At 45.9% G+C, this 16,674-nt stretch overlaps 1 protein-coding gene across 2 annotated transcripts in view; it reads right to left on the reverse strand.

Annotated features, from left to right (window-relative positions):
- WDR59 (WD repeat domain 59) overlaps positions 1-16,674 on the reverse strand; it is a 116,126-nt gene that overhangs the window by 90,211 nt on the left and 9,241 nt on the right. For both annotated transcript variants that reach the window (XM_023202440.1, XM_023202439.2), the window contains exon 2: positions 2,618-2,667. In XM_023202440.1, coding sequence (XP_023058208.1) covers positions 2,618-2,667 — 50 coding nt within the window. The remainder of the gene's footprint in view (positions 1-2,617; positions 2,668-16,674) is intronic.

Consider the following 16,674-nt stretch of genomic DNA (forward strand, 5'->3'; position numbering starts at 1 on the left):
CAGGGAGGGGAGCAATGCACAATGGGACTTGTTGGGGGGCCGGCGGGGAGGGAGAGCATCAGGATAAATAGCTACTGCACATGGGGCTTAATACTTCGGTGACGGGTTGATAGGTGCAGCAAAGCACCATAGCACACGTTTACCTACGTAACAAACCTGCACATCCTGCACATGTATCCTGGAACTTAAAATTAACTTAAATTGGCCAGGCGTGGTGGCTCAAGCCTGTAATCCCAGCACTTTGGGAGGCCGAGGCGGGGGGATCACGAGGTCAGGAGATCAAGACCATCCTGGCTAACATGGTGAAACCCCGTCTCTACTAAAAATACAAAAAACTAGCCGGGCGTGGTGGCGGGCGCCTGTAGTCCCAGCTACTCGGAGGCTGAGGCGGGAGAATGGCGTGAACCAGGGAGGCGGAGCTTGCAGTGAGCCGAGATCGCGCCACTGCACTCCAGCCTGGGCGACACAGCGAGACTCCATCTCAAAAAAAAAAAAAAAAAAAATTAAATTAAATTTTTTTAAAAAAGAAAATAAAATAAAATACTTCAAGAGGCCAAGGCAGAGGCAGGTGGATTGCTTGAGTCTGGGATGTTGAGGCTGCAGTGAGCCAAGATCACATCAGCAACTGCACTCCAGCCTGGGCGACGGAGTGAAACCCTGTCTCGAAAGAAAGAAAGAGAAAAAGAAAGTAAGAGAGAAAAGGTGAGAGAGAGAGAGAGAGAAAGAGAGAGAGAAAAAAAGAGAGAGAGAGTGGGAGGAGAGAGAGAGAGAGAGAAAATATGAAATGAGGCCAAGGTGAGAGAATTGCTTGAGTCCAGCAGTTCAAGACCAGCCTGGGCAACAAAGCAAGACCCCCATCTCTAAAAACAGAAAAAAAAGAAAGAAAATTAAATAGAAAGCTTCAAGATCATGTTGAAAAATAGTAAGAATGTGTGCCAGGCACGGTGGCTCACACCTGTAATCCCAGCACTTTGAGAGAACGAGCCGGGTGGATCACTAGGTCAGGAGTTCAAGATCAGCCTGGCAAACACGGTGAAACCTCATCTCTACTAAAAATACAAAAATTAGCTGGGCGTGGTGGTGGGTGCCTGTAATCCCAGGTACTCAGGAGGCTGAGGAAGGAGAATCACTTGAAACTGGAAGGCGGAGGTTGCAGTGAGCCAAGATCGTGCCACTGCACTCCAGCCTAGGCAACAAGGGCGAAACACCATCTTAAGGAAAAAAAAAAAAAAAGAGTAGGGAGCTGCAGGCAGAAAAGAGATACCAATTTTCCCTTATCTAGGCACCCAGTATGACACACAAAAAAATGGTATCAATAATTTTCTCTGGGGAGGTGGTCAGAGGTAGGAAGGAAATTTACTTTTCATTGTATATCCTTCTGAACTTTTTAAATGTTTACTATGTTGTGCGGTTTTTTAAAAAGGTAAATTAAAACACAATTTCAAAATAAAGTAATGACGCTGATAGAAAAGAAAACATTTTCATTGATTTGTAAATGGGTTCATAAACAACTACATTAATGAAAACACAGTGGATCCTAGAGGTAAGGACTGTAATCGAGAGCAACACGAAAGGGAAAGGGGAACATGATCATCCAAAAAAATTTTTCACCAGGTGCTGTGGCTCATGCCTGTAATCCCAGCACTTTCGGAGGCACTTTGGGAGGCCAAGACAGGTAGATCACCTGAGGTCAGGAGTTCGAGGTCAGCCTGGCCAACATGGTGGAACCCTGTCTCTGCTAAAAATACAAAAAATGAGCTGGGCATGGTGGCACACACCTGTAATCCCAGCTACCTGGGAGGTTGAAGCAGGAGAATCACTTGAACACAGGAGGCAGAAGTTGCAGTGAGCCGAGATCGCACCATTGCACTCCAGCGTGGGCAACAAGAGCAAAACTCTGTCTCAAAAAAAAAAAAAAATTTTTTTTTGAGATGGGGTCTTGCTATGTTGACCCGGCTGGTCTTGAACTCCTTGGCTCAAGTGATCCTCCTGCCTCAGCTTCACAAGTAGCTGGGACTACAGGCAACACCTGGCTTAATTATTACATTTTATCCCAATAGTACAATGTTAGGGTTATTAGCAAAAACAGAGATGGCTCTTAATTGCCAGAGTCTTAAAAATTTTGAGCCAGAAGACGCTACAGAAACTATGTCATTCAATTCCTTCATGATGAAATCAAATTCCTTCATGAGAAAACCAAAGTCCAGTTAAGCCAAACTGAATAAATGTCCAGGGGCTCATAGTTAGTGGCACCGTCAAACTGGAACTCAGAATCCTTCAATCCTAAGAACCACCTGCTTGACCATAATAGATTACATCCTTCAGGTATATAGTAGCAAACATCCTTGAGTCTTGTAGTAAACAGAAAATTGCAATTTCAAGTTCAAGCTACCAGTCACTAAAACTTCAAAGGTGTTTTATTGCTTACCTATTAGGGCAGAGATTAAAATAAACTGCAAAAAATCCCTCCAAGTAGCCCTGAGGCAAACAGGACATCAGAACTAAACGCTATGATCATAATCCTAAATAGAAGAATAGCTTCCAAGTTCCCAGAAACTCCCTGATTTGCAATTCGTTTCTAGAAATCATGGCAGACAAACTCAGCAAGCTCACTTACCCAGAAAGCACTGCATGCTGCCCAAGACAGTCCACAGACATCGCAGTTGCCTGAGAGAGAGAACACAGTCAGTGCTGCCAGCAAACCCAGCCAGGGATATAAGGCAGAGGTCTCTGTGGCTCCTCCTATCTCCCAAGAAGTCCCCAGCTCCCGAGTATCATTAGTTCTCTACAGCAGATGCTTTTACCCACCTACTTCTAATTCGCAACCAAATTTCACATTCACTTTATTTTTTGTAGAGACAGGGTCTTGCTATGTTGCCCAGGCTGGATTCGAACTCCTGGTCTCAAGTAATCCTCCCATCTCGGCCTCCCAAGTACACATTCATTTTTGACAACAGGGCAGTTGTTATCTGTTACCCCCACACCAAGACTATACGTAACCAAGCTGGTACCTTCTAAATTGAAGAGACAGACTGGGTGGGGTGGCTCACACCTGTAATCCCAGCACTTTGGGAGGCCAAGGCAGGCAGATCACCTGAGGTCAGGAGTTCAAGACCAGCTTGGCCAACATAGTGAAATCCCGTCTCTACTAAAAATACAAAAATTAGCCAGGTGTTATGGTGGGCACCTGTAATACCAGCAACTTGGGAGGACGAGGCAGGAGGATCTCCTCCACCGGGAGGTGGAGGATGCAGTGAGTCAAGATCGCGCCACTGCACTCCAGCCTGGGTGACAGAGTGAGACTCCATCTCAAAAAATAAAAATAAATAAATGGAAGAGACAGAAGTCCTGGAGTCCATGGGGAGGCTGATTAGCTCGGAGAAAACAGCAGCTACGATGCACAAAAAGCCTCTTCCAAGTGAAATCTAACCTGGACACCCCCATCCCACACACACCCAAGACATCCATGACTTTCCAAAGGGCATGGACTTCTCAAGCCATACATACGGCAGCTGGCAATATTCAAACACCATCCCTGCTGAATCCAAGGTAAGATGCTTGATGCTGACATGCCCAGGTCACATTCGCTCTGAAATTTCTAGTGCATTTAACTGGTTTCTATTTCCCGGGTCTCCCAATTCCCAGGGAGCACTATCACATAGTTTCAGGATCCAATGTCTCACTCCCAAGAGACGGCACTGAGTCCAAAGAATGTGCATTCAGGCTGAGCACAAGGCTTATTTTAATCCTGGCAGTTATTGCCCTGAATTTCTTTGGACAAGTTCAAATCCTGCTGCATTCTCATGCCAATATCATGAAATAGTTTGTGCCACTGTTTGGTTATTAAATGCTCTAAGTTCTCTCCAAGAGAATATCAACGAAGAATCCATTTTATACATTCTGCCACAATCACAAATCACAAATGGTAAGCACATTCTTTCCCTCACCCTCGCTGGCCTTATTTAGTGGGTTTCTCAAGTCATTCACCCTCAGGAAACATCATAGGTAATACTGGGGACAAGAAGCCGGAGTACTCTCACCAGACATTGCAAAGTGATTAATATGCATCCTTCGGTGCACCAGAGTCAGAAGCAGAGAGAAGCCCAGAAGGCAAGGCAGGCAGTGAAACAAGATGCCATTTCCAGGATTCCTCTGTGCAATTTACAGACGGTAAGGAGATGACAAGGAGGAGGGCAAGACGGTTCCTCTAACAAGATCTCAGTAATCTTTCTGGGGAGTCTGTGGTAGGCAGAATCCTAACAGATAGCACCCAAGATTCCAGGCCCTTGGTATATACACACCTTTTCCCTGCTACTCAACACTCACTGAACATGAATCTAGCTACTATTGAGAAGGGATATTAATCTAGCTACTATTGGGAAGGGACTGTCACCCAGGCTGGAGTGCAGTGGCAAGTGCAGTGGCTATAGCGTCTGGGATATCTCAAAACTTCCCTTTCTATCTCCTACCCTCCTTACCCCTAACCTCCCAATCAGTTGACCTTAAGATAGAACTCAGCAGGGCGCGGTGGTTCATGCCTGTAATCCTGGCACTTTGGGAGGCAGAGGCCAGTGAATCACTTGAGGTCAGGAGTTCGAGACCAGCCTGGCCAACATGGTGAAGCCTCATCTCTACTAAAAAATACAAACATTAGCCAGGCACGGTGGCAGGTGCCTGTAATCCCAGCTACTCAGGAGGCTGAGGCAGGAGAATCGCTTGACCCCGGGAGACGGAGGTTGCAGTGAGCCAAGACGTGCCATTGCACTACAGCTTATGCAATAAAGCAATATCCACAAATATCCACCAGTGGAGGAACAGATAAACAAAATGTGGTATAGACATATAATGGAATATTATTTAGCCTTAAAAGGGAAGGAAATTCTGATACATGCTATAACATGGATGAAGCTTGGAAACATGCTAAGTGGAGTATCCCAGATGCAAAAGGACAAATATTATATGACTCCACCTAAAGCAGATGAATTCATAGAAACAAAAAGTAGAATGGAGGTTGCCAAGGTCTAGGGGAAGTAGAGAATGGGGAGTTACTGTTAAATAGGTACAGAGCTCCTATTTGGGATGATGAAAAGTCAGAGGACAGGGAGATTGAGAAACTGAGTCTCATCAGCCCTTTAAATCTACATCTAGATGTCAGAGACAGGAAGTCAGAGATTAAAAGGGTGAGAGATTCAACATGAAGATTTTCATTGCTGGATGCAATGACAGGACACGGCAAGGACCTGAGAGAGCATGTAGGAGCTGAGAGTGCCTGGACTTCTGACCTACAGAACTGTGAGCTAATAAGTGGACATTGTTTTAAGATGCTAAATCTGGGCGGGGCGCAGTGGCTCACACCTGTAATCCCAGCACTTTGGGAAGCCGAGGCAGGTGGACCACCTGAGGTCAGGAGTTTGACACCAGCCTGGCCAACGTGGTGAAAACCCATTTCTACCAAATATACAAAAATTAGCGGCCGGGCGTGGTGGCTCAAGCCTGTAATCCCAGCACTTTGGGAGGCCGAGATGGGCAGATCACGAGGTCAGGAGATCGAGACCATCCTGGCTAACACGGTGAAACCCCCCTCTACTAAAAAATACACAAAACTAGCCGGGCGAGGTGGTGGGCGCCTGTAGTCCCAGCTACTTGGGAGGCTGAGGCAGGAGAATGGCGTGAACCTGGGAGGCGGAGCTTGCAGTGAGCTGAGATCCGGCCACTGCACTCCAGCCTGGGCCACAGAGCGAGACTCCGTCTCAAAAAAAAAAAAAAAAAATTAGCCAGGCGTGATGGAGCATGCACCTGTAGCCCCAGCTGCTTGGGAGGTTGAGGTAGGAGGATCGCTTGAACCCAGGAGGTGGAGGTTGCATGCAGTGAGCTGAGATCTTGCCACTGAACTCCAGCCTGGGTGACAGAGCAAGACTCTGTCTCAAAAAAACAAAACAAAACAAAAACGGTAAATAATGTATCATAACTCATCCATATCAGGGGAAGTTATTTAAAAAAAGAAAAACCACCACTAAGACACCATCTACGTGATTTTCCCCACCACTACCCTAGAAAAAACAGGTTACCACCGTGTTTGCAGGAGCACACTGAGGAAGGTTACACTAAGCTGTCCTAAAGAAGGCATGGAGAAAGGGAACACTGAGACGGGGAAGTGAAAACGACCTCACTAGAGAAAGTGAGTGCTTTGTGGGGGAAAGGAGTCTGCAATCCAATTCCTCTCCACCCTCAGCACACCAGGTGGGGAATTCTAGACATGGGTCAAGAACCACAGGACTGTGGGATTTTTGTATGATCCACTGCAAGTGAGGAGGGGAAGCCCTGCAACGACGGAGACAGAATTTCCCAGCAGTCTGAAGAAAGGTGCCTGCTGCAGATTAAAGACAGGTTAGCGATGTCAAGTGGCATTTTATATCCTCTTACAGACTTAATTTAAATTGGCTACTTATAAATATATATTATTATATATATTATTATATATTATATATATCTCATATATTACTCATATATCTTATATATATATATATATATATATATATAGATTGTTTTGTTTTTTGAGATGGAGTCTTGCTCTGTCATCCAGGCTGGAGTGCAATGGCACGATCTTGGCTCACTGCAACCTCCGCCTCCCGGGTTCACACCATTTTCCTGCTTCAGCCTCCCGAGTAGCGGGGACTACAGGTGCCCGCCACCATGCCTGGCTAATTTTTTGTATTTTTAGTAGAGACAGGGTTTCACCGTATTAGCCAGGATGGTATCGATCTCCTGACCTCGTGATCCACCCGCCTCAGCCTCCCAAAGTACTGGGATTATAGGTGTGAGTCACTGCACCCGGCCTGTTTTTTTCTTTGTTTGTTTTTTGAGACAGAGTTTCGCTCTTGTTGCCCAGGCTGGCATGCAATGGCGTTATCTCAGCTCACTGCAACCTCCACCTTCCGGGTTCAAGAGATTCTCCTGCCTCAGCCTCCCAAGTAGCTGCAATTACAGGCATGTGACACCACACCCGGTTCATTTTGTATTTTTAGTAGAGACAGGGTTTCACCATGTTTCCCAGGCTGGTCTTGAACTCCTGACCTAAGGTGATCACCGCCTCAGCCTCCCAAAGTGCTGTGATTACAGGCGTGCACCACAACGCCTGGTCCTATACATATATGTTTAAGAAAAACACTGAAGAGGCCAGGTGCGGTGGCTCACACCTGTAATCCCAGCCCTTTAGGAGGCCGAGGCAGGTGGATCACTTGAGGCCAGTTCAACACCAGCCTGGCCAACATGGTGAAACCCTGTCTCTACTAAAAATACAAAAATTAGCTGGGTGTGGTGACATACCTGTAATCCCAGCTACTTGGGAGGCAGAGGCAGAAGAATCCCATGAACGCAGGAGGCAGAGGTTACAGTGAGCTGAATTCATACCACTGCACTCCAGCCTGGGTGACAGAGGGAGAGTTGGTCCCAAAAAAAAAAAAAAGAAAGAAAAACACTGAAGAAAGTATATCAAAATGTTTAAAAGTGGTTGTTCCTAAATATGTTAATTTGCCTGATTACCCTACATTATATTCATAAATCATAACACAATTTTGTACCAAATAAAGATACATAAATGGTCAATTTGCAATAAACTTTTGTGTGTATACGTGAGACTCTGTCACACAGGCTGGAGTACAACGGCATGATCTCAGCTCACTGCAGCCTCAAGCTCCCAGATTCAAATGATACTTCCCGAGCGCACAGCACCATCCCCAACTAATTTTTGTGGGATTTTAGGGGGTTTGCTTGAGACAGGGTCTCAATTTTTTGCCCAGGCTGGAGAGCAGTGGCTCAGTCTCAGCTCACTGCAACCTCCGCCTCCTAGGTTCAAGTGATCCTCTCACCTCAGCCTCCCAAACAGCTGGGACCACCTCTGCATGCCACACCCAGCTAGTTTTTTCTATTTTTGGTAGAGATGGGATTTCACCATGTTGCCCAGGCTGCTCTAGAACTCCTTTCCCCATTGTTAATTTTTGTCGACTTTGTCAAAGATCAGGTGGTTGTAGGCATATAGCTTTATTTCTGTGTTCTTTATTCTGTTCCATTGATCTATATGTCTAGTTTTATAGCAGTACCATGCTGTTTTGAGTTACCACAGACTTGTAGTATAACTAAAAGCAGGCAATGTGATACCTACAGATTTGTCATTTCACTTAATTCTATTTATCTTCTAAGTCCCAAGACATACCTCCTCTAAGAAGCTCTCCCAGGGACCTCTAAGAAGGTTCCACCTTTTCCAGAAGCACTTTCTCTGCCCCTCTGTCACAGAACTTGCCAAAACTTGCTTTGTGTTTAGTTATTGCCATACACATTTTTCTTCTCCTACTAGCTGATGAGCCCCTGCTGAGCACAGTCTGTTTCATTTCTCCCAGAGCACCCAGCAAAGTGCTTTGTACACAGAGGTGCTCTGTAAAAATCTGTAGTATGAAAGATGGTTGCGACTGGGCATTGTGGTACACACCTATAATCCCAGGACTTTGGGAAGCCAAGGCAAGAGGATCGCTTGGAGCCCAGGAGTTCGAGACCAGCCTGCAAAACATGGTGAAACCACATCGCTTAAAAACAAATAAGGCCGGGCGCAGTGGCTCACACCTGTAATCCCAGCACTTTGGGAAGCCAAGGCGGGCAGATCACGAGGTCAGGAGATTGAGACCATCCTGGCTAACAAAGTAAAACCCAGTCTCTACGAAAAATACAAAAATTAGCCGGGCGTGGTGGCGGGCGCCTGCAGTCCCAGCTACTTGGGAGACTGAGACAGGAGAATGGTGTGAACCCAGGAGGTGGAGCATGCAGTGAGCAGAGATTGCACCACTGCACTCGAGCCTGGGTGACAGAGCGAGTCTCCGTCTCAAACAACAACAACAACAACAACAACATTAGCCAGGAAGGGTGTCGCTCACTAGTAGTCCCAGCTACTTGGGAGGCTGAGGGGGGAGGATCACTTAAGCCCGAGAGGGTAAGTCTGCAGTGAGCCATGTTCACACCACTGTACTCCTGGCTGAATGACTAAGCAAGACCCTGTCTCAAAAAAAAAGCCAAAAAAAGATGGTAGGTCAGAACCAGGTCAAAATCAGGGTCCTTCCAGCTCACAATGTGCCAAGGTGTTCCTTGACGTTTCTGAGAATATTTTTGGTGGTTTCTCTTGATGATTCCCCTTAATAATTTATCACCCATGAGTTTATCTGAACTTTTAAAGTTCATTTGTTTCGTTAATACCTAATAGGATAATGAACTTCAATAGCTCACTGCCTGCCGTGTGAGACATTCTATTAGAATAATGTGATGAACAAAATATAATTTCTGACAGTGGTCCCAAAAAAAGAGAAAAAAAAGATTTGTGTACCTTACCCATACACTTCATACTATAAAATTTTCATCAATCTTCCTTCCTTCCTTCCTCCTTTCCTTTCTTCCTTCCTGCCTTCCTTTCTTTTTCTTTTTTCTCTTTCTCTTTTATTTTTCTGAGATGGAGCTTTGCTCTGTCGCCCAGGCTGGAGTGCAGTGGTGCAATCTCGGCTCACTGCAACCTCCACCTCCTGGGTTCAAGCAGTTCTCCTGCCTCAGCCTCCTGAGCAGCTGGGATTACAGGCACCTGCCACTGTGCGTGGCTAATGTTTTTTGTATTTTTAGTAGAGGTGGGGTTTCACCATGTTGGCCAGGCTGGTCTTGAACTCCTGACCTCAAGTGATCCACCTGCCTGAGCCTCCCAAAGTGCAGGGATTACAGGTGTGAGCCACCGGGCCCAGCCTCTCTCTCAAAGAGAGAGTCTCACTCTGTCACCCAGGCTGGGGTGCAGTGGCACTCACTGTAACCCCAAACCTCTGGGCTCAAGTGATTCCCCTGCCTCAGCCTCCCAAGTAACTGGGACTACAGGTGCACACCACCGCACCTGGCTAATTTTACAATTTTGTGTAGAGATGGGGAGTCACTATGTTGCCCAGGCTGGTGTTGAACTCCTGGGCTCAAGCAATCTTCCTGCCTCAGCCTCAGCCTCCCAAGTGGCTGGGGTTATGGGCATGTGCCACCATACACAGCCAAACTCTTGCTTTTCCATACTGAAAAGTCCTCCTCAACTGTAGGAAAACAAACTTATTATCCAGGACTGCTCTCTATCAAAACAGGCATCTTTATACAGAAGAGAATGAAGTTCTTCTTAGGAGCCTTTGTTCCTACAACTGCAAGAAGGATGGTGACTTTTGGCACGCTTGACACTCTAGGAATTACATGCCCTTTATGAAATGAAAATTGATGGTGATATTTGATTCTTATTCTCTTGGAGAAAATAAAATTAACAATTTGGAAAAGTCAAGCTAACTGATGGCTAATGAAAGAAACCAATTCCATGAGACTCTATTAGACTACATACACAAATTGCTGCTGTCGTTGTTTAAAAAATTTCTTGGTGAGCCAACTTCCAAAGGCAGCTGTGTTCTGAAGCATTTGGTTTCAGCAATCCAAAGCAACAGACCACAATTTATCAAAAAGAGGAAAAATTCTGCCCTTCCTCCAGACATAAAATGGAGACAGCCTAGTGCAGCAGGAAGGATGTACATGGGCTTTGCAGTCAGAACTCGATTAAAACTCACATCTAGGCCGGGCATGGTGGCTCACGCCTGTAATCCCAGCACTTTGGGAGGCCGAGGCAGGTAGATCACTTGAGGTCAGGAGTTTGAGACCAGCCTGGCCAACATGGCTACTAAAAATACAAAAATTAGCCAGCTGTGGTGGCACATGCCTGTAATTCCAACTACACAGGAGGCTGAGGCACAAGATTCACTTGAACCTGGGAGATGGAGCTTGCAGTGAGCCGAGACGGAGCCCCCGCATTCTAGCCTGGGTGACAGAGCGAGACTTCATCTCAAAAAAAAAAAAAAGGGTTTTACAGACTAAAGCTACAAACTAAAAACCATTGATTATTAAAAGGGTCTGACCATTTCAGAGGATAAGATCCAATTTCTATTTAAATTAGATATTGGCCGGGCACTGTGGTTCACACCTATAAATCCCAGCACTTTGGGAGGCTGAGGCAGGCGCATCACCTGAATCTGAGCTCAGGAGTTTGAGACCAGCCTGACCAACATGGAGAAACCCCATCTCTACTAAAAACACAAAAAATTAGCCAGGCGTGGTGGTGCATGCCTGTAATCCCACCTACTCGGGAGGCTGAGGCAGGAGAATCGCTTGAACCCGGGAGGTGGATGTTGCAGTGAGCCGAGATTGCGCCACTGCACTCCAGCCTAAGCAACAAGAGAGAAACTCCATCTCAAAAAACAAAGAATTAGGTATGAACACTGCTGCCAAAGCTGGTTTGCTTTGTTTTTTAGATGAGGGGGCATGGGGGAGGGTCTCTATCACCCCAGATGGATAGCAGTGGCGTTGCAGCCTCAAACTCCTGGACTCAAGCAATCCTCCTGCCTCAGCCTCGCCTCCTGAGTAAACGGTACCACCGGCACAAGCCATCATGCTCAGCTAAGTTTTTCATTTTCTGTAGGGATGGGGTCTCACTCTGTTGCCCAGGCTGGTCTCGAACCCCTGGGCTCAAGTGATCCACCAGCCCTAACCTCTCAAAGTGCGGGATTATAGGCATGAGCCACCATGCTTGGCCCAATACTGTTTCTGAGCCATCCTTGTCTAATACTCACTACACGTCACCCATTGGAGACTCTGGTTCACACGCCCAGCAATAGGGTGTTGCTCAGCCAGGCACAGTGGCTCATGCCTGTAATCCCAGCATTTTAGGAGGCCGAGGCAAGCGGATCATGAGGTCAGGAAATTGAGACCATCCTGGCTAACACGGTGAAAACCCGTCTCTACTAAAAATACCAAAAATTAGCCGGGCGTGGTAGCGGGCACCTGTAGTCACAGCTACTCAGGAGGCTGCGGCAAGAGAATGGCATGAACCTGGGAGGAAGAGGTTGCAGTGAGCCAAGATCACGCCACTGCACTCCAGCCTGGGTGACAGAGCAAGACTCCACCTAAAAAAAAAAAAAAAATACGGGTGTTGTTCAGGAACTCTTCTCTTTTAAATGAGAACATTCTTTGAATGTCATGGAGGATTGCAAAATAAAAAATTAATTAATTCGGCCAGATGCAGTGGCTCATACCTGTAATCCCAGCACTCTGGGAGGCTGAGGCAGGCATATCACTTGAGGTCAAGAGTTCAAGACCAGCCTAGCCAACATGGTGAACCCATCTCCACTAAAATACAAAAACTGGCCAGGCACGGTGGCTCACGCCTGTAATCCTAGCACTCTGGGAGGCTGAGGCAGGTGGATCACCTGAGGTCAAGAGTTCAAGACCAGCCTGGCCAACATGGTGAAACCTTGTCTCTACTAAAAATACAAAAATTAGCTGTGCATGGTGGCAGGTGCCTGTAATCCCAGCTACTGAGGAGGCTAAGGCAGGAGAATTGCTTGAACCCAGGAGGTGGAGCTTGCAGTGAGCCGAGATCGTGCCACTGCACTCTAACCTGGGACAAAAGCAAGACTCCGTTTAAAAAAAAAAAAGAAAAAAATTAATTGACTAATGAAATTTAATTAAATGGGAACATTCTCACTTTCCCACAAACTAAAATGGCACACACTAGATACTACTAGGTACATCACCTAATCTTTCTGGGGCTCACACTCCTCATCTGCAAAATGACAGGGCAGGTGAGAGGGCTATTTTGTCAAGCCAAGCATCTTGCCTCCTTAGGCCAGTTTTCTAATTTAATAATGATCGTAATTCACATTTATCAACCACTTAACATATACTGACCACTATGCTAGGTGCTCCACACTGATACTGTCATTTAATACTCACAGCCAGTCCACAAGGTAGTGTGCAGAAAAGAGTTGGCACAGCAGGCCTGAGGCTACTACCCTTGCAAGGCCTGCTTGCAAGGGTAGTAGCCTGCTTGCGAGGGTAGCTCTTGGCTGGTATCTAGAACTTGGATTTTGGGAGCATTCTACTGCTCCTTAACTGGTAAGAGAGGCTCCCTGTGCCTCAACTGCATGCACAAACGATGTGGTTTACAATGAGTGCCTGCTTTCCTTCAGAAGGTCTGGAATTTTGGTACCTGTTAAGGCAGAGGGTGCCAACATGACCAGCTCCAAATAGAAACTGTGGGTACTGAGTCCCTAGTGAACTTCCTTGGTACAGAACGTCTCTCACACATTGCTCCAGTTACATGCGGGAGGAATTAAGCATATCCTGTGTGCCTCTACAGTGAGCGGACTCTGGGAAGCTTCGGCCTGGTTTCCTTCTGACCTCATGCCATTTGCCTTTTCCCTTTGATTCTGCATTGTGTCCTTCTGCTGTAATACGTCATAACTGCAAATACGACCGTGAATCCTCCTTGCAAGTCACTGAGCCTGGCGTGGCCTAGGGAACCCCCAACACAAGGAGGCACTATTATCCTTGTTTTATGAACAAAGAAACTCAGTCGGGCGCTGAGTCTCACACCTGTAATTCCAGCACTTTGGGACGCCAAGGTGGGCGGATCACCTGAGGTCTGGAGTTCAAGACCAGCCTGGACAACATGGTGATACCCCCGTCTCTACTAAAAATACAAAAATTAGCCAGGCGTGGCAGCACCCACCTGTAATCCCAGCTACTCAGGAGGCTGAGACAGGAGAATCGCTTGAACCCAGGAGGTGGAGGATGCAGCGAGCCGTGATCGTACCACTGCACTCCAACCTAGGAGACAGAACAAGACTTTGACTCAATAAATAAAAATAAAAAAAAAATTAAAAACACAGGGCTGGGTGCAGTGGCTCACGTCTGTAATTCCAGCACTTTGGGAGGTCGAGGAGGGTGGATCACCTGAGGTCAGGAGTTCGAGACTAGCCTGGCCAACATGGTGAAACCCCATCTGTACTAAAAATACAAAAAATTAGCCAGATGTGGTGGCAGGCGTAAACCCAGTTACTTGGGAGGCTGAGGCAGGAGAACTGCTAGAACCCGGGAGGCAGAGGTTGCACTGAGCTGATATCATGCCACTGCACTCCAGCCTGGGCAACAAAAGTGAAACTCCGTCTCAAAAAAAAAAATAAAAGTAAAAAAAGAAAAAAAAATTTTTTAAGAAAAACTGAAGCTTAGAAAGGAAGTAACTTGCCCAAGATCACATGGAAGACAGGTGGCATAATCTAAATTTTAACACAGTCTGGCATCAAATCCTTAATCTCTTTGCTATTCTCTCCTCCTATTCATCACCACATCTTGATATTAAGTTTTCTAGGAAAAAAAAAATAGGCAAGGTGCAGTGGCTCATGCCTGTGATCACAGCACTTTGGGAGGCTGAGGTGGGAGGATCACTTAAGCTCAGGAGTTTGAGACCAGCCTGGGCAACACAGTGAGACCCCATCTCAATTTTAAAATACATATATATAAATGTTTTAATAAAGAAAAAATAATTCAAAGTATACATATTAATAGTCACACCAAAAAGTCCTACTCTGCCCCTCCATCTCTATATTTTTCAAAATGAACACTGCATGAAACTAGAAAAGCAGGAACCAAAGTTGGATTGCTCCAGAAAAACATACGGATTATTAATTATTTATAATTTTGCTCCCAGCCAAAGAATTTCTTGAGCTGTGTTTTTTTATTTTAGTTTTTATTAGAGTAAAACACAGTCCTCAATCTTTATGCTTGTGGAAAAGCTGTTGTAATACTGAGACTAATAAATCACCAACCATTATTAGGTCAGCAGAAAAGTATACTTTCTGCTGAGATGATTCATTTTCAATTTCAAGGTAAAAGAAAATATTGGGGTATATCTTTATGAACCTAGGATATGAACATTTTTCTTTTTTTTCTTTTCTTTTTTTTCTTTTGGGATGCAGCCTCACCCTGTCGCTCAGGCTGGAGTGCAATGGCACAATCTCGGCTCACTGAACCGCCGCCTTTTGGGTTCGAGCAATTCTCCTGCCTCAGCCTCCTGAGTAGCTGGAACTACATGTGCCCACCACCACACCTGGCTAATTTTTTGTATTTTTAGTAGACAGTGTTAGCCAGGATGGTCTCGATCTTCTGACCTCGTGATCTGCCCACCTCGGCCTTCCAAAGTGCTGGGATTACAGATGTGAGCCACCAAGCCCGGCCCAAACATTTTTCTTAAGAAGACTGAAAAAGAATTTGGGAGGCCATGGTGGGTGGATAATTTGAGCCTAGGACTTCGAGACCAGCCTGGCCAACGTGGCAAAACTTTGTCTCTACAAAAAATACAAACATTAGCCCAGTGTGGTGGTGTGTGCCTGTAGTCCCAACTACTTAAGAGGCTAGCTAAGGCAGGAGGATCACTTGAGCCCAGGAGGCAGAGGTTGCAGTGATTCAAGATCATGGCACTCCAGCCTGGGCAACAGTGTGAGACCCTGTCTCAAAACAAAAACAACAACAAGAAGACTGAAAAAGTACAATCCATAAATTTAACTGCATTAAAATTAAAGTTCTGTTCATCAAAAGACAGCACATAGCTGGGAGCGGGAGCTCACAAATATAGACCCAGTTACTTGGGAGGCTGAAGCAGGATCATTTGAGACCAGAAGTTCAAGGAGGCAGTGTGCTATGATTGTGCCTGTGAACAGGCACTCCAGCCACAGTAATAGCGAGACCGCATCTCAAAAAAAAAATAAATTAAATTTAAAAGATAATTTAAATACCATAAAAAGAATGAAAAGGCAAGCTACAACCTGGGAGAATGGATTTACAACACATATAACCATACAGAACTAGAATCCAGAAGAATGTTTACACTCTTCTTAATCTATAAGAAAGAGACAATGCGGCTAGGCGCGGTGGCTCACACCTGTAATCCCAGCACTCTGGGAGGCCGAGGCGGGCGGATCACGAGGTCAGGAGATCCAGACCATCCTGGCTAACATGGTGAAACCCCGTCTCTACTAAAAATACAAAAAAAAATTAGCTGGGCGTGGGGGCGGGCACCTGTAGTCCCAGCTACTCGGGAGGCTGAGGAAGGAGAATGGCGTGAACCCAGGAGGCACAGCTTGCAGTGAGCCGAGATCGCGCCACTACACTCCAGCCTGGGCCACAGAGCAAGACTCCGTCTCAAAAAAAAAAAAAAAAAAAAGACAATGATGTTTTTAAAAGGGCACAAGACATAAACAGGTATTTCATAGAAGAAACACAAATTGTCTGGGTGTGGTGGCATGTGCCTGTAATCCCAGCTACTTCACAGGCTGAGATATGAGAAATGCTTGAACCTGAGAGGCAGAGGTTGCAGTGAGCCGAGATCGTGCCACTGCACTCCAGGCTGGGGGACACAGTGATACTCTGTCTCAAAGAAAAAAAAAATATATTGCCAATTATACATATAAAAAATATTCCCTTGGGCACAGTGACTCACGCCTGTAATCCCAGCACTTTGGGAGAACGAGACAGGTGGATCACTTCAGGTCAGGAGTTTGACACCAGCCTGGCCAACATGCTGAAAGTCCATCTCTACTAAAAGTATAAAAAATTAGCCGGGCATGGTGGTATGCGCCTGTAATCCTAGCTACTTGGGAGGCTGAGGCGCAAGAATCACTTGTACTCCAGCCTGGGTGACAGAGCAAGACTGTGTCTTAAAAAAAAAAAAAAAAAAATTCACCTTCATCAGTAATCAGAGAAATAAAAATTAAACTAAAAAATGACAGGCCATTTACCAGA

This window comes from Piliocolobus tephrosceles, chromosome 17 (genome assembly GCF_002776525.5).
Source record: "Piliocolobus tephrosceles isolate RC106 chromosome 17, ASM277652v3, whole genome shotgun sequence".
Taxonomy (NCBI): Eukaryota; Metazoa; Chordata; class Mammalia; order Primates; family Cercopithecidae; genus Piliocolobus; species Piliocolobus tephrosceles.